Source organism: Schistocerca serialis, chromosome 5 (genome assembly GCF_023864345.2).
Source record: "Schistocerca serialis cubense isolate TAMUIC-IGC-003099 chromosome 5, iqSchSeri2.2, whole genome shotgun sequence".
In the NCBI taxonomy this organism is placed as follows: Eukaryota; Metazoa; Arthropoda; class Insecta; order Orthoptera; family Acrididae; genus Schistocerca; species Schistocerca serialis.
Genome location: NC_064642.1, coordinates 383,590,183 through 383,614,631, shown reverse-complemented (window position 1 = coordinate 383,614,631; position 24,449 = coordinate 383,590,183). Strand labels below are relative to the sequence as shown.

Genomic DNA, 24,449 nt, shown 5'->3' with positions numbered 1-24,449 from the left:
TGAATTAGAAGTAGACTGTGATTGGTGCCATGTCATCTTTTCAGATGAGTCCATATTTAGCTCAGGGAATTATGATACCATGATAGTTTACAGGCTATGGAGAGCACATTGCAACCTATGTGGTGCAACATCTGTGTATTGAGTATATCACATTATCATTTCAAAGATGGATGTCATCAAATGAGGCAGGGACACTTAATCAAATTTATGGTCACCTCGCCATGAATCACTATGTGCACATCATGAAACATACTATCGCGCCAAGTGTGAGGACATGATCTCCAGTTGGAGTGATCCAGTTCTAGCAGGACCACTCACTGATTAACACAGTTTTAATCGTGCAGCAATGATTTTTGCAAAAGGCTGCTCTCAATCTGATCGGCTGGCCTGTTTGAGTGTTGAACTTAAATCCCACTCAAAATTTGAGGACAAAAGTGAAGCATCATGTGAACTTACACTACCCGATACTGGCCCGGAACCGTGACATCTACTGTTGGATACATGGGAGAGTCATAAAGATGATGAGACTATTTCTGGATGCTGACCTCCATCCTGCGTTGGTGGGTGGACCTTGTACTAGCCTCATCCCTGATATCAAAACTTTCCCCCATTTCACATTACTCCTCTTTATATTACAACATTTGATGTATCTAAATGTTTGTTAATTGGAAATCTCCAGAAATCATTGTACTTTACATGGTAGCTATTGAATTTGTGTTACTTAACACTCAGTGCATTTAAATTTGAAAGAAAAGGTACAAACAAATCAATTTGAATCAAAATAGAAGTGGTGTCCTAATAAAGAGGCAGCCAGAGGAAACACTTCATATCGGCGCATATGAGAATAGATAAACCCTAAAATAATATCCTCTTGCATACTGTCTCTCCAACATTGTCTGCCTTTTTTGTGCAAAAGGTCAGGGCATACAAAAAAACTCTTTCAAGTTAACATTCTTTGGTAGCCCAAGGATAGAATTTTATGGACTGAGCCAATTTCTCTTTTAACCTTTAGAGAAACGACCACTGTGGAGTATGCATTCAGTGTTGTCTTCAGATTGCACATATGAAGCATTGTCTTCAATTTTATTTATGCCAGACTATGGAAGACTGAAAGATTACTTTTCCTTTGTATCCCCCCCCTGCCCTGCCCCGCCCACCCAAATTCCACACAAAAGTTTCATTTTATGTGTGGAATGGAGTGATAAACAGGTGATGTGAACACTATTTTCTCTTGCTTTGTGTATCACACAAATGTGATATGATGCCCATCAAACATTAGCACAATGGGACTCTCACCAGAAGACTTGATAAAGTTCCCAAAATTGTCAAACCACTTACTAAAAGTATGAGTCTGAATCCGGCTAGTAGGTTGTCAAGCTGGAGTTAACCTAATATGAGGTAGTATGTCTTAATATTCGATACTGTTGCATATTAGGATACTCATATATCGGGACTAATGACCTCAGCAGTTGAGTCCCATAGTGCTCAGAGCCATTTGAACCATACTCATATATCGCATATGAGGAATGAACCATCTTGCACTGGAATCCTAGCCTCACAGTTAGGCTGTTTGTTTGAAAGACCATTCAGTGTAGTGAATGAAAGAGCACTTTGTGGAGAATGTAACCATATGAATATTGCAACAGATTGTCAGCTTCATATATTAGTCTGATAAGCACACACACTCAGACTTGAAATTCAACACTATTAAAATCAAGGATTCTTGACAATGTGCAGCTCTGTAATGGTGCTGCTGTATGTCTCAGGCTCTATGAGAACTGAATTTTGAAACTTCCCAACAGAGGTGAGTACTTACACTATTGAGAATCTTGTCGTCTCACATTAGCTAACTCTCCCGTGATAGGCACCTTTTCTCTGCATTCAAAATCATTTTTAGTAATGACGGTATCTTTTGGGAAAATTAAAAACAATGTCAAGTCAGCTTATAAACAGTTCTTTTCTCAAATTATCATCATCTGGTATCAATAGTTTCATGCCCACAAACCACCAAAGTTATTGAGTTCTATTTTCCTTGAGAATTAGAAGAAACAAATCATATTCTACACTTGTACATAATGGGAAGGTCGTGCAGTTTTCTACCTTTTCTCCCTTTCGGATCGTTATATACATCCAACCATATTTTAATAGACTGAATTTTCTCATGCTGAGAAATCAGGAGCAGCAATCTGTTTTACTTGGTAAAATCTTCCTAAAGCCAAGATCGCATAAATATGTCTTTATTTACAACAACCGGTTTTGACGGACATTGCTGTCTTCTTCATTTTTGAAGACCTCTTGGAACAAGTTGTTCTAAAGCAAAAAATAGTTATGCAGTTTGGCTTTAGAAAATTTTTACCAGATTTTAATAAATATTGTCTTACAGAATTTAATCGTCTTATTCAGGCCCATTGCACTGAATTGTTGAAACTTTTTTCCACCTGGGGTATTTGTAATTTTACTTGGAGACGAAAATTCAAGAACTCATTGTCAAACACTAATTCTGCGTGACTCAGTTTCATTTTAATGATTTTTTCTGCTGCACCTATCCCGCACTGTCAGCTACTTCTTTGAATAGTTTCATGCATACAGACAAAACTTGTTCTTCAGAAACTTAATTTGAACCTGCTTCTTTTTGAAATTGAGACTGGTAGTGAATGTTAGTGATCCTGAATCGATCTGTAAAATAATTGCTATTGAGCCTGGTGCTAACATTTGAGTACGTAATTTGAAAAAAGTACACCATTGCCAGTATCATCTTTGCCAAAGAATTGAATAATCATTCAATTAATTACTCTATCCTACATATGAAGTATGAGATACATGAAAGATAAAATTTTGCTAGAAATCTAATGGAACTAAAACCACTTACTACTCAATGTAATAATATTCTCTCACTTCTATAAAATGAAATCCCTGCAAATAACTTACATGAATCTTGTTTAAAATTTCATGATACAGTTTTTTTGTTTTTTTTTTTGTTTTTTTTCCGCTCATACCACAATAGTTCTTTCAAAACACTACAAATAATATGCACTCATCAAGATGAGGCGCTACCACAGAAAGACCGGCGGTACCTACCATTACAGACAGGGACATAAAAAATATTGGTCAGATGGCGGAAACAAACTCTGATTCAGAGAGTGACTGCCAGTCACTTTTGACTCTCAGTTACTTGCACAGCGATGGAACACCACCTTCAGACCACATCAAGTGCTCTCAGTCAAATTGCTACATATTTCATGATCACCTTCGACATTGTATACTTCCATGTATAATGTTTAATTGCTATTAATTTCTAATGCATCTCACTGGTATGATAATATGTTGTCACTACTGACCAACATGCGCAATAATGATGCATAAGTTTTGCCACAATTTGTGACAAGGCTGTCTGGCAGTTTCCGGCGACTAGAGGGAGCAGTGTGATCCTGGTGTGCCAGACTCCCACTCCCACATTATTATTGAGGTATACGTACTTCCAGTTGATAAATGTGTCAATTCATTTAAAATAAGCTCGAAATCTTTAATTTTTGTCGCCCATGACGTGTGGTTTTCATGGCAGTAAGTGCGGCATAGTTTCCCAATTTCTTTCACAACTCTTTCAAACGGGCTGGAAGATGGGTTATAGTTGGATATTAATATTTGATGAATCCCTTCCCATGCTAAAAACTCTCTAAAGTTGTTACTAGCAAATTGAGGTCCATTGTCAGAAAGAAATCATTTTGGTTTGCCCATTTCAAGAAAGTATTGTTGTAGACAATGTATCACTGTTTGTGTGTTTGCTTTCTTAATCTATCACATACTTCGATCAACATGCTATGAGGACAAAAATGTAAGCTACTCCTCCTTTTCCTTTTGAAATTGGCCCAAAAAAAACTGCAGCTGTTAGAATGTGTAATACTTTAGGAATAATTGCATAAATTTTATATTTAATGTGAGTGTTATCCTCTTTTACCTTCTGACAAATCCCACAAGTTTTAATGACTGATGCTATTTTATGTCCCAGTAAAGTAATAGAACTTATTCATATGTGTAATACATTTCTTTATACCAAAATGTCCCTACCCCGTGTGAATGTACCACACTAACTCGTCTTCTACTAAATTCGGTATACATAAACGCCAATGTTGTGTTGTCTTACTGTCTTTCCAGAACAGATTATGTCCTACAATCTTCCATCTTCCCTCTTGATTAGGTGGTAGCGGCTTTCTGACACACATAGCAAAGATATCTGTAAAATAAGGATCATGTTGGATTTTCTCCATTATTTTCTGAGCCATCTCTTGCACCTTGTTACATGGATATTCTAATGTTAGAAAATTAATCGCAAAAATTACGCCAGGTCCTTCCGTACGCTTTAGTTCTTTCACGCCCACTGGTAGCTGAGACAAAGCATCGGGTACAATATTCTCTGAACCCTTTACATACTGGATCTTAATGACATATGCTTGAAGAAACAACATCCACCGCATCAATCTACTATGTAGTAATCACCTACTCATTAGAAATGACAGTGCTTGGTGGTCTGTAGAGACATGTATTTCGGACCCCCATATCAGTGTTTGGAATTTTTGTATACCCCATACTGTGGCCAATAATTCATTTTCTGTTGCCGTATAATTCATGTTTGTTGAGACTCCTGTTAGCAAAAGCTACTGGCCTATGGTCTGTACTTTCTGTACCCCATTCGCCTTGGAAAAGTTCTGCGGCGATACCATAGTCTGATGCATCGGTTGAAACCTTTCTCCCAGCTCGGGGTATTCCCTTTTCTAATAAATGCAAAATTCGAGGGTCGTTCAACTCTTGACTTCGTACGTAGTGTGTCCATCAAGCCAAAATACAACACTTTTTCGAATTTGGATAATAATTTGTCAATATTAATAGGTCTATATGTTAGTTCAGGGTGAGCACATCCAGTACGAGACGCACATCTCCTGTAGCTTTTTTCACCACTACCAAGGGATTATTTATAACACTCGTACTGTGTTCTGTTATTTTATTAACTACCATTTTATTTATCTCCTCCTTAACTGCTTCTGTTAAGCTCACCGGTATCGGGTACAGTTTACAAAAGAACGGAGTATCATCTTTGATCTTAAAATATACATGTCACTAATACTACTTGGACTATCCGAAAATACCATTTCATATTCTAATAAACACAATATTTATCATCACTGAGTCCAAAATAAAGACAGCTCTCTTCAAAATTCAATATGACGTTAAACTCTGACAGCCAGTCTAAGCCAAATTACACATCTGTATTAATAATTTCTACTACCAGCATTGTTTGCTGGAACGTAATATCACCGATGTTATAATTTACTTGGGTTTCGCATTTGACAACCTTACTTTTAGTTCCAGTTATACCTACTATGTATACTCCAGTTAATGGTAATAGTGGTAAGTTATGTTTAGTTCTCAATGTCTTAAAGAATCCACTAGAAATAAGTGAAACTTCACTACCAAAATCAGTAAATACATAGACTTCAAAATCTTCTATCTTTCCAACTATAATCGGTTGTGGATTAACTGTAGCTATGCCAGGTTCTTCTAGTAGCAACCATTCTTTTGTTGGTGCTTTATGTGTAAAGGAAGCATACTTAATAAGGTAGGCCTTGTAATGTATTTCCATGACCTGGGCCCCGGTTTTGGATCCAGATCACCTGACGTTTTCCTCATTATTTGTAATCACCAGCTGGTTACCAAACTTAGGTATGACGTTTCCATTTTGTACTCTGTTGTTACCAGATACAAACTCCTGTGTAGTTACTGGCCCTATAATCGAAGGTGGATGTCTTTTTTTTGATAATTTTCATTACCCCTATTCTGATTACCCCGGTGTACTGTAGCCAAATTCATCTCATGTCTTTTGAAATTGCTATTCTTACTGTTATTTTTCCTTCTGTATTTTTGATTCTCATTTTGATGCACATTCTCATTTCGGCCCTTATTTATTGCATCAAGTACGTCTACAAAAGATAACAACTCTTCTACCGTTTTCCACCTGCTACATAACATGTCTTTCCTAGTGTAAGTGGGTAATCCCCTTATCAGAATCCTTACCAATCCCTCTTCCTCCATTGGTTTATCTAAATATTTTGCTCTTGTTAAATACCAGTCACAATATTTTCTCATCGTAACCCTTGTATGGTTGTAATACTTTGGGTCCCATATGTCAGATATTAACTACTCGTGGGCACTTGTTGACCATTATTTCTCCTTAAACTTTTTCTGAAAGTCTGCTCAAGACGAGAAATCCTCTATATTCACTGTCCCCCATTCTGAAGCCTCTCCTAGAAGGTAACCTACAGCGAATTCTATCTTTTTTGTGTCTTCCCAATTTTTCAGTAAGGCCTGATTAAATTGTTTCAAGAAATGAGTTGGGTGTACGTCTCCATCTGGTTTAAATTTGGGAAATTGTGTGGAGAGTCCAGAATTTGCGCCCCATTGTAAATCTGTCACTACCTCATTAGTCAACACTACATTCTGTGTGAAGCCGCCCCTTTCTCTAGCTTATTCTGGATAAGTTTAAACTCTTTCCACAAATCTTCCATGCCTTTTTTTTTTTTTAGTATCATCAAGTTGTGAAGCTAAATGTGATGGAACATTGTCCAGGTTTACCCTCTCGGCAACTTTTCGCTCGATCAGCTCCTCTACCTGTTCCTCCAAACCGCTTATATTTATGGCGTCTGAGGCTGCTAGCTTTTCCTTAAAATTTCTCTCCACATTATCTACTCGAGTGTTGACTCCTGCAATTTGCGATTGGACAATAGGGACCAGTTTATCCTGTCTTTCGATGCTACCTTTTAAGGTGTGTAGTCTTTGTTTCGCTGCATCGAATGTAACATTACATACATTTTGAAATGTTCCTAATTTTTTATTAAATTCAGACTCTGTATTGTTACACTTGTTTTCAATATCAAGTTCTAATTTCTGGGTCAGTTGCTGAAATTGATAATCCTGCTTTTGGTTAAAGTCCGTAAGCGTTCGATTTATTTGTACAGTCAAAGAATTACTTAATTCATTCTTTAAATCTACTCATAAATTTTCCACTTTATCATTTAACACCTCAAATTTAGAATTTAAAGCATCACTCTGTGTTTCTAATTTTTCACTTAAAGTTGTACTTATTTCATTTCTCAAGGAGTCAGTTTGAGCAGTTGCACCTACACTTTGTCCCTCTATTTTTTCTCTTAATAAAGCATTTTGAGCATTTAGTTCTTGTCTTAAAGAAGCTGAATCTGCATCTAATTTTTCACTTAAAGATGAAATTTGAGCAGTTATTAAATTTGCTAATTTAGTCCAGTCTGGGATCTCTCTACTAATTCTTATGGCCATGCCTGCTTCAGAAGTTTCTGTAGGTTGTTGTTCCTGCTCCATATTTTTATTCTTTTTTGACCTTGTGATCATTAAAAAAAAATCACCTGTGTGAATAATGACCACACTACTTTACATGCATATATTTTTTGTCTTTAGCTCACTGGCATAGAGTTCTAAAAACGGGAACCAGCAAAGTCAGCTGGTTACTGCATCAGCGGCGGCTGGTTGCTATGTGTGTGTGAGGATTGCTTCCTTCCCACACCCAAATCTTCTTAATCGAATCCTACGAACTAATTTCTCAGTCTTGTTATTAAGGGTTGCTATGGCAACTCTCCAACTTCTTCATGTCTCAATTTACTCTAAAATATTCCTCCTTTTCGAGTCCTGATCACTTTGGTTGCCACGTTCTGACAGTTTCCGACGACTAGAGGGGGCAGTGTGATGCTGGTGTGCCAGACTCTCACTCCCACGTTATTATTGAGCTTACGTTGAGTTGTTTCGCCAATCTTCTTTTCAGGGTAGCCGGCTGCGATTGTCTGCCCAACTTCGTCTTCGAAGATAAGATGCTTATTTGGAGGAACTTTTTATACTCTTAAAATAACTCCGTACACTCAGGATTCTGTTAAACCAATCTCACTATACTTTCACTTCCACAAACAAGACACCATATAAATGATTCATTTCTGTAAGTCCAACAATTACCAGTCCGACAGATACTCTAACATACTTTATAACATATACAATCCAGAAAGCTCTAGCAAGCCCACCATCCGAACCTCACGAAAGTAAGCGAATAGGTAAGTGTCTTTTCTTTTTTTTTTTTTTTTTAACAACTTTCAAATGTTCTCAATAATGACTGACGTAGCTCCGTCACGGAGTACGTTGCGTTTGCTCCTTATGCTGGGCGTGCAACTCCTGAGGTGAGTGCTGCGACTACCTGCCCGAAATTCTCGAGGCACTACAGCTGTACACGCTGTGAATGTCCAAAGTGGAACTTAACCTGCTTTCTGTGCAAATAGCTTTGTTTTGTCAACTGTATGTAATATGTTAAGATTTTATGCTTATTAAGTTTAACAGTGTGGGTATCAGATTTTCCACTGAGAAACAGTACTGCTTGAGTTGTAAACATGTGTCTAATGTATTAACAACATACAAAATATTTAGCAAATACTAAGCCTAATGAATTTTTCATAACCAGACACCTTCCAAACATTACATGAGTTCTAACATGCTTTTTTCATCAGCAGAACATGTCAGACTTCTGTTATTTCTGTATGAATTTTGCTAATACGGAGTTAATCCTCAGTCATTGCAAAAATTTCAGTTCTATTACACATTTTAAGGATGTCTGACAGATGTTGTTGTTGTTAGTGTTTTCAGTCCGAAGACTGGTTTGATGCAGCTCTCCATGCTACTCTATTCTGTGCAAGCCTCTTTATCTCTGAGTAACTACCGCAACCTGGAAAGAAATGGAAATAACCTATCACACTCTGTATTTTATTCCAGACAACATTGTCAAAAGCTTTCTCCAAGTCTAAAAGTGCTATAAATGTAGGTTGTCCTTTCCTTATCCTATCTTCTAAGATAAGTCGTAGGTCAGTATTATCTCGGATGTTCCTGTGTTTCTCCAGAATCCAAACTGATCTTCCCCAAGGTTGGCTTCTACCAGTTTTTCCATTCTTCTGTGAAGAATTCGTATTAATATCTGGTAATCGTGACTTATTAACCTGATAGTTCCGTAATTTTCACACTTGTGAATGTCTGCTTTCTTTGACATTTAAATTACTATAGTCTTTTTGAAGTCTGTGGGTTTTTCGCCTGTCTCATACATCTTGCTCACCAGATGGAAGAGTTTTGTCAAGGCTGCCTCAGCCAAGGATAGCAGTAGTTCTGACGGAATGTTGTCAGCTCTTGGGCTTTGTTTCAACTTAGATCTTTCAGTGCTCTGTCAAATTCTACACACATCATGTCTCGCACCTCATTTTCATCTATGTCGTGTTCCATTTCTATAATGCTCTCAAGTGCATCTCCCTTGTGTAGAGGGTCTACATACTCCTTCCACCTTTCTGCTTTCCCTCCTTTGCTTAGGACTGGTTTTCCATATGAGCTCTTGATATTCATGGAGCTGCTCCTCTTATCCCCAAAGGCCTCTTTAATTACAGAGTGTATACGGGGACAAGCAAAAAATATTCCCAGATCTCCCGGTTAAAAATACATTTTCTCCTGGGTGAAAATACACTTTTAACGTGTTAATTGACAGTATACTTTCCGTAGGAACTGTAAAACTTATCAAGCCTTTGAATTGATATGGTTTTATACAGCTGCGTATAATTTCTCGGCACTTTACAAAACGAAACTCAGGGGGAAAACACGTTTTGGAAAGATCTTTAATATGCAGCTACATGTGCCCTGCATATTTTCGTATTACGAAAGTATAGATTCGAATTCCACCAACAGGAAAAGTTAATGGTTTAAGTTCCTATACATAGCGTTGCTACAAGAAAAGCAAAGTTTTTGCATATAATATTTGTGTCGAAGAGTAATAAGTTATAAGAGAAGCTAAGCTTTCACATATAATGTTGATCTGTTTAGCGCATGTTACACTTTAAGATACATCACACAAATATGCCAATAAAATTTTTAATACCGACGTAAATCTCGTATCTTCTGGGCTCGAAATTATTCTAAATGGCTCGCCATCAAAGAGTTGATTTTTAAATGAGAGCAAACGCTCTGTGATTTAATAAATTCATCGTACATTCTCGCACATAGTTCATCTTGTGTAAAAGGAAATTTACTTTGAAAATAGCCCTTTTTGAACCACAATGTGCAACATTTTTCCGCGACCTGTTAGAAATAGATTCATTTCAGCAGTTGCCAGAGAGTGCCAGATAAGAGATGTCACCACGCTTGCGTAGCTACGGTGACATAGGAGGCCCGGATGTTCGTACGTGTAAAACATTAAAAGATCTTACTTACATTATGTCATAGAAGAAACAAGACATCAGAGGATACTCTAAGAGCGTCGGAATTTTGTGAACCATACTAAAATGCATAGTTCGCCTTACAGTGCACATTCATATGTCCAGATTCCCAATGGTGTAGGTCTCGACCTGATGTTAAGCTTTTCGGTATGGTTTTCGGGACATAAATTTTCTTAGTACCAGTACTGTATTATTGCATGTTTGGTTCTTTATTATGGCATAATGCAATGTGTGCCAGAAGATGAAAACGTGCACTTCAAATGCAGCGAACAGTTGAAACTGCCAATAGTGTGGAATTAAACACTTCGTTTCAAATAAATTTATTGCCTCAGCAGGAAAGCTTAATGAAAGCCAAATTTCTTTAGCAAACCGACAAAAATAACTTTTCTGTTATGCAAGGCGACTAATGCTTGACTGTCAGAAAGGTAGAAATAAAATAAAATCTGAAACTAGTAACATACTTTAGCCTTCCGTAATTATGTGAATGTATTTTAATTCACTTGATTGCTCCCAGCCACAGAAATTCATCTTGTTTTCATTTGACCTGAGAGCAGTAAATCAAAAGGAAACAGAAAAATCACTAAATGTAAACACGGGTCTCGAAGAGACTATCCCCCCCCCACTCAGACTGCTCTGTGCAACAGAACCTTTTTTAAAAAAAAAAAAAAACACACAGCTTAACAAAGATAGGTTTATTTTGTTGCGCACATCTTTCTGAAGAGTCTGATACATAAAACGTATATCTTCAAGGAAATGTAAGACATGTTATTTGGCCGAAGTGCAGTGCCATGCCTCTTCAAACAACATTCTTATACCGCATGTCACTGTACTTCGCTCTGCGAACTCAAACGTGTATATTTTGCAATGGATGCCATTAACTATTTCAGGACAGTGGAAATTAAAATGTGCTGTAGTGCCTCTCCTGCTCCCAGTCGGCCGTTCCGACATCCTGCCCCTCTAAAAAATAAAAAGACATTACAAAATCACAATTAATACTTGATGGGATTATTTGTAACTGGGAGAACAAGAACTCTTCAGAAAATTTGGACTTGTTATTGCGTGTTAGCTAATAACTTGCTCTTCTGTGTGACATTAAATTAAATACAGGATACCTAAAACCAGTAAAGATAAGAGACAAACAAGACAGTACACATTTCTTCAATCCTTAGGTCCTAGCGATTTTTCTCTCTAATATTGCTGCAACTTTACATGGCATGCTTTCCTTTCTGCAAAAGAATTATTACGTCATCAAAGTTCATCAAACGTTTTGCTACATGAAAAATCAAAATGTCATCGTCTAATACTGAACAAGCTGTTAATACAAAAAATGCCCAAGACTGGTGTGGTTTCTCTATCTGATTACATTTATTTTGCCATTGTGTGCTGGATAAAACAAAATAGGACTTTCCAATATTGCGGCAATTGTAACACACACCAAATAAGCGAGACTGTTTTGGCAATAATGATAATTTTTGCAGCACGACAATATAATTCATGAAGTACCAATATGAAATACCTATTTGGCCTTCTACCAAATAGTTCCACATTTCATTCATACGCTCCAGTTTCTCATGCACGAGACCGAAAAGTAGTAGAACAAAATTTTTGTATTAATTTGGAATCGTCATATTTTTCCATAATTTGTGTGATGCCCCTGTTTCTGCTCCTTCCTCATTCTAACAAACAATCTTGTCATCTCTAATTCTGTTAACTATTCCTACCACTGCCAAAACTCATTCTCCGAATAACTTTACTAACCCTTCCACTATCACCGGCTTAGATATCCAGAGGGTATTCTCCGGTTAGGCGTCATTACGTGTTTCTACAATGCGTTTTCCGCACTATTCCCAGAACGGAACCTAAGCGGCTGCTAGCCGGGGACTACAACTGGCCCTGTCTACTGTAGCGATCTGGCCAAAAATTTTCTGTCAGAATTTCACTTTCTTCGATACACCGAGAAAATTATGTATTATCTTTCGTATCTGTTATTCCTGTTAGTCGTTTATTTCCACTCTATTAGTCTGAATCTATAGATTTTGCTAGTAATTATAACAACGCTGAACATTTGCAAACCAAATCAACCACATAAACAAGCAGCAGTTGCCATTCACCGGTTTGGATTTATTCCGCTCAGCTCATATAGCCCCGTCCCGTTCTGTCTGGAGGAAAGTTCATTTCTAGATGCGATGAGGATTCCCCTGGCAGAGACATCTCGTACACTAAGCACACATTCAAAAACAACTTGCAATTCATTCAGAAATCAACTTAGGATGTGTTCAAAAATGTCCAAAAACCATCAGGGGTGCGTTTCAAAATCATATGAATAATCGATAGAACAACGTGCGCTGGATGCTAGGTGCTTTGTGAAACAAGGTTTTTTCCCTCAAGAATATAGATTTGTCCCCTGCCACCGAAACTGCCACCCGGTTCCGATACCCCGGTTTGCAGACCCCCACACACACACACACACACACACTAGATTCCGGCCTGCTGCGCACGTGTGGATCTGGCAGCTTTGGGGTGCAAGTAAATTTTTTCTGGGTACCCCATGTGGCTGGTTGCTGCTACTGCTGCTTACACAGCCAACAGCCACATTTCTGTAGCCAGAAGCGGGAGAAGGTATTTCTCATACGTGACTCAACTGCGTGTGTGCATGAGCCTGCTCCTAACTGCTTAAATGAATCTAATGTAAACAATTGTGACGTCATGCTCATCGGAGGCAATTAGCTGTCTTTCTAAAGCCTTTGACACATTTTACTGTTGGCAGACACTTGGATGTGCACTGTGTTATTTTACATGGCGCATTTCCTTTGCAATTTAAGTTTTATTTTCATTTTTTCTCTCGTTCATGTTTTAATGCTGCAGTTTTTTTCTGCAGTAGCAGGATACAGTAATATCCTTTGGTAGAGTATCTGTTCTTACGAGTCAAAATTACAAAAATTTAACTGAAAACTTAAACAACGAAAAATTCCAGGAAATCTAAAAAATTCCCGGGTTTTTCCCGGATCTCCCGGTTGTCCCACATCTTATACACCCTGAATTGTCTTGCAGGCAGTATCTACCTTTCCTCTAGTGTGACATGCTTCTAGGTCCTTAAATTTGTTTTCTAGCCATTCCCGCTTAGCCACTTTGCACTTCGTGTCAATCTCATTTTTTAGACGTTTGTATTTCTTTTTGGGCGCTTCATGTACTGCATTTTTATATTTCCTGCTTTCATCAATTAAATTCAATATCTCTTGCATTACCCATGGATTTGTACAAGCCCTCAACTTTTTACCTACTTTATCCACTGCTGCCTTCACTATTTAATATCTCAAAGCTACCCATTCTTCTTCTACTGTATTCCATACCCCTGTTCTTGTCAATAGATCCCTAATGCTCTGTCTGAAGCTCGCTACAACCTCTGGTTCTTTCTGTTTACACAGCTCCCATCTCCTTAAACTCCTGTCTTTTCTTTAGATTTTTTCTACAGTTCCTAACCAATAAATTGTGGGCAGAGTCCACATCTGCCCATGGAAATGTCTTACAATTTAAAATCTGTTTCTGAAAACTTGTCTTACTAGTACATAATCAATCTGAAACAATCCAGTGTCTCCATGTCTCTTCCATGTATACAACACAGACAGACATATGAATTATCTTGACAAATGGTTCATACTGTGCTAACTCCATGGCATGTAAACTGAAATTGCAGTAATTGTTCTGCATTAATGCCAATATTAGAGGTCAAATGTTCTTTTCTTTTTGGGCAGCCTCTTTGTAGTCAGTAGTAACTAAGCTTTTGGATCTTGTAACCCAGTATCCATATGCCCATCTTCTCATTAGTTGCTATTTTCAAACTGCGGATGATGTTTAAAAGAGAATCTTAAGAACTGATTTGGATGCCCAGGTTGGCATCATTAACACTTCAGTTTGAAGGGAATGGTCTTCTGAATACTGTCTAAAACTTAGCTGTTTAATTTGTATTGTTGCATGAGATAAGCTTTGGAGACTTTGTTACAAGTTGTTTCTAGTGTGGAATTTTGTCGGTACCAGTGTGTTTGGAGATTATATTTTTAGTGAAAGCGAAGTTTTTCCCTCTTAGACTGAGCAGTTTTTAACCCTTTGGTGTTTCCAGTAAATGCTGTTGTTGTGAATTAATTTTTCATTGTTTCTCACTACTAATAACTCATTTGAAAAAGATTTTGAACCTGGCTGCAATTCAGCAATTGTCCATGCATGAGATCCAGTGTGTAGAACAGACATGATATCATTACAATAAACAAAATCACAGGAAATATTTACAGATAATTTCAGTGAATTATACTCGGGTAGGATCACATATTATCTAAATCCAGTGTGGGAGTCGTTGACTGTCTGTACATGGGCATGTCATCCACTTAATTGTCATTTCAGATACATTACTTGAAAGTATTAGCTCTCATTCGTAGAGCTTTTTAAAATTCAGAACTTTTTTAAGTATCACGCATTTGACAATGGATCCATCAGTATGTAGTGTACCACTTCAAATATTTGTGCATATATAACATTTATGTATGAAACTTGGCATCGGATCCTACTGAGTGTCAGTATGTCATTAATTTTTCATTGTTTCTCACTACTAATAACTCATTTGAAAAAGATTTTGAACCTGGCTGCAATTCAGCAATTGTCCATGCATGAGATCCAGTGTGTAGAACAGACATGATATCATTACAATAAACAAAATCACAGGAAATATTTACAGATAATTTCAGTGAATTATACTCGGGTAGGATCACATATTATCTAAATCCAGTGTGGGAGTCGTTGACTGTCTGTACATGGGCATGTCATCCACTTAATTGCCATTTCAGATACATTACTTGAAAGTATTAGCTGTCATTCGTAGAGCTTTTTAAAATTCAGAACTTTTTTAAATATCACGCATTTGACAATGGATCCATCAGTGTGTAGTGTACCACTTCAAATATTTGTGCATATATAACATTTATGTATGAAGCTTGGCATCGGATCCTACTAAGTGTCAGTATGTCATGTACATAGCTAGTGACATTCGCCGACTGGCTGAAGAGTAGGAGCACTAGTCTTGGGTCACACTCTTGCATGTCCTGTATGCACCGAGCTGCAGTGAGCAGAGTTGTGATTTCACAAGTACATATTCATTACTAGAATTAACATATTAACTAAACTTAACAAAACATTTTACATATGCCTGTGAAATGACAAATGCTGCACATTGCAGCTAAATGCATAGAGGATGGACGGGAGTGCTACCTGCCAGAGGCAACCTAAAACTAGTGCCTCTTCAGCCAGTCAGAGCATGTCACTAGCTCTTTATGTGGCAAACTGACACTCTGTTTGATCCAATGCCACTGTGTTAAAGTTTTAAGACAAAGGTCTACAGTACAGAGCTAGTAATTTCGAATCACGTATTTGAAATGGTGCTTAAGTGGATGACACGCACATCTACTAGACAGTCAACGACTCCCACATTAGACATAGATAATATGTGATTCTACACGAGTATGCTTCACTAAAATTATTTGTAAACATTTCCCATAATTTTGTTAATATAACAATACCATATCTGTTCCACACACAGTGCCATAATACTTGTTAATAGGTTCAATACATTCTGAAGAAGACAGTTTTAAAACTGTTGAAACTATGCTCAAGGTTTAATAAACATGTTTTTCACAGCTGGTTGGCTATTATTTCCAAATCATTGAAGCTCATTTGCAAAAGATTGCCACTGAATTGACTACATATTTAAGATTCTCCTCTTCTGCCTGTTACCCTTTCCCAAGCTGTCATCTTTTAATTTACTCAGGTTGGCAATTCTTCTGGGAAATCCGGAATTCTCAGGGAATTACATTTTACCTGGAAAAATCTGGAAGATCACAGGCAATTTCAGGAATTTTGTAGAATCTCGGGGAATTCTGTGTTTTAACGTAACTTTGAAATTTAATTTTATTGAACTTTTAAGAATCATAAATTTTAAAATAGTTAATATTTCAAAGTGTGGTGATCGTTTGAATATTAGTCCGTATAAGTTACTGAAGTTTAAAAACTGCAGTTTAAGTACAACCGAAAGGAAGAAAAGACATTTTGAGATGCTCGAACCCCCCACCCCCACCCTCCTCCTGCTATCTCAGGAACTTCTTAGGACATCTGCTCTCTCAGTAGCTTCTTATGCCATCATATTCCTCCCCATACTTTGGAATCTCGGGGAATTTTGTTTTAAAATTTGAGTAGCCACCCTGTTGAAATTTCTGATATATAAAAGATCACTCATTCAAATGCCTGCTGATGTTTTTGTTAGTGAGTGAGATTCTTGATTTCCTTCTCCTGTTTATTTCTTGAGTATATAATTTTTTGCAATCGTTTCTAACAGTTTTACATTATAGATCATCTGATTCAATTTTTAAAGTTTGATATAAATGCAAGTGGACAAATGAAATTCTTAGTTACATTAACACATGTAATTATGTACCTAGTTTTTATAAGTTTAGTTTATATTGTCAGTGCAAGTATCAGTTTTCTTGTAGGTTTGGGTTCATTTACCCATGGAGAGTCCATCAGTCGCAGCATCATATTGCAGATCTGATCCAGAAGAATTTGAACAAAATAGTGAATGTGAAGAAGCCAACACTTGGGATTGGTAATATCGTCAAATAATCAGTTTTTTAATATAACAGTTTAGCACGATGTTTGTGTGTAGATTTACTGGGCGTTGGGTAAGAAATTTCAGTTTCAGTAGTTTTACCTAAAGGGAAGAGTAAGCCATATTATGTGAAATAAAATTGGAACTACTTTGTTTTTTGTTAAGGCCTGTAGTTACGCAGAACTTCAGAATACTTGACAACCCAATAAAGCTAGGTACTATATTCTGTTCATCATAAGAGTAAACCTGATGTAAACATTACACCGTGTATTCTTCTGTGTTTGCTTGAATCTCATTGGATTTCGTTTCACTTGGAGAGGAAGCCAAGCTGTGACCAGTACAGTCAAGGACAATCATAAGGATACGTTTTGTGGTGTGTTACATGTACAAACACTGAGCAACAATTGGAGACAACAGCTTTATTGGCGCCTTTAACTTGGAAGCACTGGTCAGCCACCTGCAATGACGTGAGCAGTTGCAGTTCAGATGTAAAAAGAGAAGAGCAGAGGAACAGTATAGCTTCAAAGGTCATTTAATTTTTAAAAATAATGAAATAATATTGTACAAAACTGGCAGCACTACAGCATGCTTTTTAGGTGAGCAGACAGAAAGCATAAAATGATCTTTTACCCACCTTACATAGTATCGTAATTACCAACAGGGGTGATGCAAATTCCTAACCTACAGACAGGGTAATTTTTCTGAGCGAGTTACGTGTGGTACAAAAGCTTACTGCAGGGATTTCACCATTTTGTTGAATACTGAAAACAATAAAGGTATTAATTACAGTCAGTCATGAGGTAATCTGTTAGCTCCTTCCTTATCCAAATTGGAGAAGTACATTTCAGTTCTGGAACTGTCATCTGCTATATTGACAACAAGTCGATCAACAACAGAATCCAGGAAGCCACCGTGGTGCTGCATTTTCTTCTCTTTTATGAGGTGCTGTTCTATATCTTGTCAGTGTTTGGCATGACATGCGAAAAAGCTGCATGTGTTAGTTCCAGTATGTCTGGCAGCTTAACAGTCTTGAAATTTCTTGGGCCAAATCACTTAACTTGGTTCCTCATATTGTAATGGTACAACGGCAAATGTAAAAATGCTGCATTTGTATGCTGTGAAAATTATTGTTTTCCATGTTTCTGTGACAGTTACCTACATCTGTGGTATAAAACAATGGACATAGTCCAAATAGAGAGTATTTGGTTTTTCATTTTTGCCTTCAAAAATTAAACTGTTACGTTGTCTTAATTTAAGCAACCTTTAATAACAATCTTTCATAAAATCTCAATTATTCTTAATTATTAAGAATTTATATTTGAAATGAAAACAGGAATTTTGTGTGCAACTTGTAATTAGAAACAAGAAGACATGCATTATTCATAAAAGATGATGATGAATTTTACAATTACGAGATGTAGGTATTTCTAATTGAGGGAGGAAAAGAAAAATGACTCGAACAAGATTTGAACTAGCGAACCATGAACTGTGTTAAATAACAATCTACTATGTTACCAATTCCACTATACATAGAATGTAAGTTTGTGTCTCAACTGTTTGTAATACAGTACCTCAATAATCTTCTAGAGAAGATCATTTAGAATTTGTAGAGAACAGAAAGTAAAAAATGATTAAGTAATAGTGGAAATGAGAGAAAGAATACAAGACGTGATGGATAGAAGGATGATAAAATGGTATGGGCATGTGAGAAGAATGGAGCAAGCCAGAATTCTGAAAATGATCCTGGAATGGGAATCGGAGACTCAGAGAAGAGGACACCTTATGACCACCTGACTCCAAAATGTACGATTAACAATGAGAAGACTTGACACAGAGGAAGAAGATATACAAGGTTGGAACACCTGGAGGGATATGCTGAGGAGATAAATGAAGATCCAATGTAACAGATGTAATTCAGACAAACAAGAAACCTGCCATATTTTAAATGTATCTTTTGATTTGACGTAACTGTCTGATTTCTAGTTGGAATTAAATAAAATAGATGGAGCAAATTTAGAAGAATCAAAAATACAACAGAAGTAGTGTCAAAGTGACAGTCATATCAGATAATGTAATGAAAAGATAGTTGCTACTCACTGTATAGCGAAGATGCTGATTTGCAGAAAGACACAACAAAAAGACTGTTGGAAAGTTTGCTTTAGGCCAACAAGGCCTTTGTCAGAAGGGGGGGGGGGGGGGGGTGTCGCACATGCCTGGCACTGGCAAACACAACTTGAACGCACATGACCACTGTCATGTGAGCTGTCAGAGACTGTGGTCGTGTGTGTGTGTGTGTGTGTGTGTGTGTGTGTGTGTGTGTGTGTGTGTGTGTGTGTGTTTTGTCTGTTTTTGACAAAAGCCTTGTGCCTTGTTGACCAAAAGCTAACTCCCTGACAACATTTTTGTTGTGCCTGTCTGCGACTCAGCATCTCCACTATACGGTGAGTAGCAACTATCCTTTTCATTTATTGTTACATTCCATCCTGGATTTTCCATTGTTTGAATCATATCAGATACATATGTTTGATGTAAAACACATCACTAACAGCTCAAATCCTAAGACAAGTCTCTAAATACTAATTTATGCAGGGTAGCAAGAATGAAACTGTTCCAAGAAATATTTTTGACTTTTCATGACAGTGTATTCCAAACAGTTAAAAAAATAATTAGGAAATTAAATACATTTGACACCATGTGCAGACACTGTGGGTAAGTGTGCTTACATAAAACATGTAATTACGTGTTTAAAAATCTTTATCACTACTGTTAACGGCTATTGCAAAATGTTAAGACTGTTTGGTTTTTTATTTTTTTTTAAATTTTTGTCAGTTTTAATTTGGCTGCCCGGTACTTATTGATTAAAATAATGAAAAATTGTCACTTTAAATTTGTAGTGGTTCACTTATCTTAAGAAATGTTTCTTTGACAGGTGGAATAAGTTAAGATGCGTGAGTAATTTTGAGAAGAAACTCGGCCTGGCACTGGAGATATCAGCAGATATTCCACCAGAGGATGTTATTACTAGATGGCTTGGTGAACCTGTTAAGTGTATTGTACTTCCTACTACTGTGTTCATAACAAACAAAAAAGGTTATCCAGTTCTATCACGTGCACATCAGAATTTAGTGAAGCAGTTTGCAAATTTGGATGTACAAGTTATTGTAAGAGGAGCCACTAGACATGGTTACAGCAAATATTACCAACAATATTTGGACCATTTTTGGCAGGTTAGTCTCTTAACAACAGGATCAATGTATATATTAAAGACCACTGAGAAGAAATCAGAATTTTTGGAATGTGTGTACTTGTTGTATGGATTGGACACTTTTGTTATATATTGAACTGTGCTTCTCATCAGTAGATTTCCCTATGGAATTATCCATAATCCTTTCCACATTTCAGAAAGGTAAGCCTCAGTGTGCTGTTTAATCCCTCAGTGTGTTGTGTAAGCCTTCAGTGGGTGCACCCGTGTATGAAGTGTGCCAACCATAGATTAAGTTGCGTTTGCACCACTCTATCTTTGCTTCACAGTTGCGAGCCCATACGTATTTCTTCATTATTGCTTCAGCTAACACAAAGATTAATTGTGCTGTCATATGTCCAAGTGAGCAGCAGTTTTCTAAAACTAAAAGCGAACTAGGTGAGAAAAAAAATTCACGATCCATGCAAGAAAGTGAATCAGATTAGAAACTGACAGTACAATACCACAATGAGGCAGTTGGCTACTACATAATTAGTAATCGATTAGACAGTAGGCTGGTATCTGATGCAACTGCAATTAAAGAGTGCTGTAGCCCATATTACGTAAGTTTATTTTATCGTCATTTAATTAAACTAAGGTTAAACTTTGATTTTGTTCACACATTTACCTGGATTACATAAAGACAGCTAGTCTTTACGTATGCACAAAGTACGCCACATGCTTGTTCGTTTTATGAAAAGTGGCGTGCCTGCTCAAGTGTTAAAACTGCCTTGGTGAAGTAAATGATGTGCAGTTCTCATATAATAATTTGGGTGGTCATTGAAGCTGAGAAACATTTTTTTATAAGTGGGAAGCTAGCTGTGGATGTTTCGTGGTATAATTTATTTTGTGGACTGATTTTCAATCTTTAAGTCTATCATCAGATATTAACTATCATCATTAGAGGAGATAGAATAGTGGTGAATAACTTGGAAAAGGATATTACAGATATAGAGGTGATTTGAAAGCAGATTAAACTTTATATCTTTGATGCTGCAATTGCAAGATAGTCAAAAATATGTAAGCTACAAAGCAAATATATGTAAAGGGTACGTACTGTACCATAAAACACTAACACTTAACATTGAAGAACAATGAAAAATAGGTACTGTATTTGTCCAAATAGCTACTGTATTTGTCCGTGTAAGTGTGATGAATTGCTCCTAACTGCAGAGATAACATATATATGGTAAAACAACGAAGTATACAAGGTGTGTCTGTAAGAATGTGCAAAAATTTAACAGGGCATAGAGAACACTCCACTGAACAGTTTGAGGTAGGGAACCTGGGGTCGGAGAAGCCAGCGTAAAGAGATAATAAGAATAAAAATCACATTATTGTGTACTTTATTTACATTAGTTACAGTTAACTGCAAATACCATCATTGACACAACAAACATACCAATTGCACTGTATCTTACAAAATGTGCTGAAACGACAGCCATCAGCCTCAATGAAAGCATGACATTGGTGAACAAGATTCTCAAGCACCCTGACAAATATTCACGGTGTATTTCAAATCCCGACGCAGGCAGCTACTATTCTGGCAACTAATTTCATCTCTGTATCCACTGGGGTCTCGCACACTAGTGACTTTAGATATCCCGATAGGAAGTATCAAGGGACAAGGGAATTCAGGTCAGGAACCTCACGGGTTATGGAATAGGACCTCTTCTTCCAATCCAGCGGCCAGAAAATACAGCATTGAGATGGTTGCAGACATCTGCACTGAAGTGAGGTGGTGCATCATGACATTGTATCCACATCCTCTCATGAACAGCCAAAATACATTCTCCAACAGCTCACATAGAACTATTGCACAAACCTCAAGTACAGGTGGACATTCAGATGGCCAGGTAGAAGATATGGCCCTATGAGATTGTCGCCTACAGTGCCGGCCCAGATATTCACAGCAGAACTTGCTTGATGACGTGGCTCTACTACAGCGCGGGGGTTTTCCTCATTCCCCACATGGCTATTCCTGCTGTTCAAAATACTGCCATGATCAAATGAGGCCTTGTCAGTTAACAGCACAATTTGGAAGAAATCTGGTCGATCAATCCATTGTTGTAGCGACCAGTGACACAATGCAACCCTCGGTGCATAGTCAGTTATTAGCATTGCATGGACTTGTGGATAAAATGGGTGTAATTCTTGTTCATGGAGTGCTTGCCACATGCTAATATGTTCAGTGCCCATTGCATGTGCAATACGATGAGTACTTGTAGTGGGGCACACTGCAACACGTTCCAGCACCACCTCTTCAAAATGGGGTGTGCGATTGGTCCTCATGTTGCCAGGTCCCTCATTTCTTCTTTTCAGTGAACCAGTCTTCTGCATTCATTGATCGAGAGAAATAAACACTTGTTGTGGCGGATGATGTCTATTAGAAATCGTTCCCTATACAGTCTTTCAGCAGCGAAATCATTGAAACGTACATCCCCACACACAAGGTGCACCTCAGTGAGTTCTGTGAAACTGTGCCAGTACTGCTCTATTGTATTGTACTGTACATCTCTGAATAGCACTGAGTAATGAATAAGTCTGTCATTGATTCATAGCACATTCTGTCATGAGAAAATGTAAATACAGTACAACAGAGCAACCTTATGGGCAAGTAAAGTAAACAAAACCTGCATCATGACTTTCTAGCAATCGAGCTCGTCCTCGTTGTTTCCTTGCAGAAAATGGAGAATGCACATGTAAATAACAGCGCAATATGTGTAAATTTGTATGCATGTTAGTTGTGAATAAGCTGGGGAACAGTAATACTAGACAAAGCAGTAGACAAGTTTACTTCCACATCTCCTTAAACTGGCTTCTCCGACCCCAGGTTACCTACCTCAAATTGCTCAGTGGAACATTCTCTATGTCCTGTTACATATTCGCATGCTCTTAAGGAAATACCCTGTATAGCAGTTTTAATTACGTTAACAATCAGCATAAAATAAGTGAAAGACATTTACTCAGCAATCATGCAGTGCAACTTCTAAAATGTCCTACTTACAAATTGTTGTTGTTGTTGATGTTGTTGTAGTTGTTGTCTCCAGTCCTGAGACTGGTTTGATGCAGCTCTCCACACTACTCTACCCTGTGCAAGCTTCATCATCTCCCAGTACTTACTGCAACCTACGTGCTTCTGAATCTGCTTAGTGTATTCGTCTCTTGATCTCTCTCTTTGATTTTTATCCTCCACACTGCCCTCGAATCCTAAATTTGTGATTCCTTGATGCCTCAGAACATGTCCTACCACCCGATCCCTTCTTCTAGTCAAGTTGTGCCACAAGCTCCTCTTCCCCCTAATTCTATTCAATACCTCCTCATTAGTTATGTAATCCACCCATCTAATCTTCAGCATTCTTTAGCACCACATCTCAAAAGCTTCTATTCTCTTCTTGTCCAAACTATTTATCGTCCATGTTTCACTTCCATATATGGCTAACTCCATACAAATACTTTCAGAAAAGACTTCCTGACACATACTTGATGTTAACAAATTTCTTTTCTTTAGAAGCGCTTTCCTTGCCATTGCCAGTCTGTTTTATATCGTCTCTACTTTGACCATCATCAGTTATTTTGCTCCTCAAATAGCAAAACTCCTTTACTACTTTAAGTGTCTCATTTCCTAATCTAATTCCCTCAGCATCACCCGATTTAATTCGACTACCTTCCATTATCCTCCTTTCAAGACACCGTCCGTTCCATTCAACTGCTCTTCCAAGTCCTTTGCTGTCTCTGACAAATTACAATGTCATTGGCGAACCTCATAAGTTTTTATTTCTTCTCCATGGATTCTAATACCTACTCCGAAATTTTTTTGTTTTTTGTTTCCTTTACTGCTTGCTCAATATACAGATTGAATAACATCGGGGAGAGGCTACAACCCTGTCTCACTCCCTTTCCAACCACTGCTTTCCTTTCATGTCACTCGACTCTCATAACTGCCATCTGGTTTCTGTACAAATTGTAAATAGCCTTTCGCTCCCTGTATTTTACCCCTGCCACCTTTAGAATATGAAAGAGAGTACTCCAGTCAACATTGTCAAAAGCTTTCTCTAAGTCTACAAATGCTAGAAATGTAGGTTGGTCTTTCCTTAATCTTTCTTCTAAGATAAGTCGTAAGGTCAGTATTTTCTACGGAATCCAAACTGATCTTCCCTGAGGTCGGCTTCTACCAGTTTTTCGATTCGTCTGTAAAGAATTTGTGTTAGTATTTTGCAGCCATGGTTTATTAAACTGATAGTTCGGTAATTTT

The 24,449-nt window shown here is 37.5% G+C and overlaps 1 protein-coding gene across 2 annotated transcripts in view; it reads left to right on the top strand.

Annotated features, from left to right (window-relative positions):
* Positions 1 to 24,449, top strand: part of LOC126481301 (protein arginine N-methyltransferase 5) — an 88,058-nt gene that overhangs the window by 26,388 nt on the left and 37,221 nt on the right. For both annotated transcript variants that reach the window (XM_050104953.1, XM_050104952.1), the window contains exons 4-5: positions 16,838 to 16,950; positions 19,883 to 20,180. In XM_050104953.1, the coding sequence (XP_049960910.1) occupies positions 16,838 to 16,950; positions 19,883 to 20,180 (411 nt within the window). The remainder of the gene's footprint in view (positions 1 to 16,837; positions 16,951 to 19,882; positions 20,181 to 24,449) is intronic.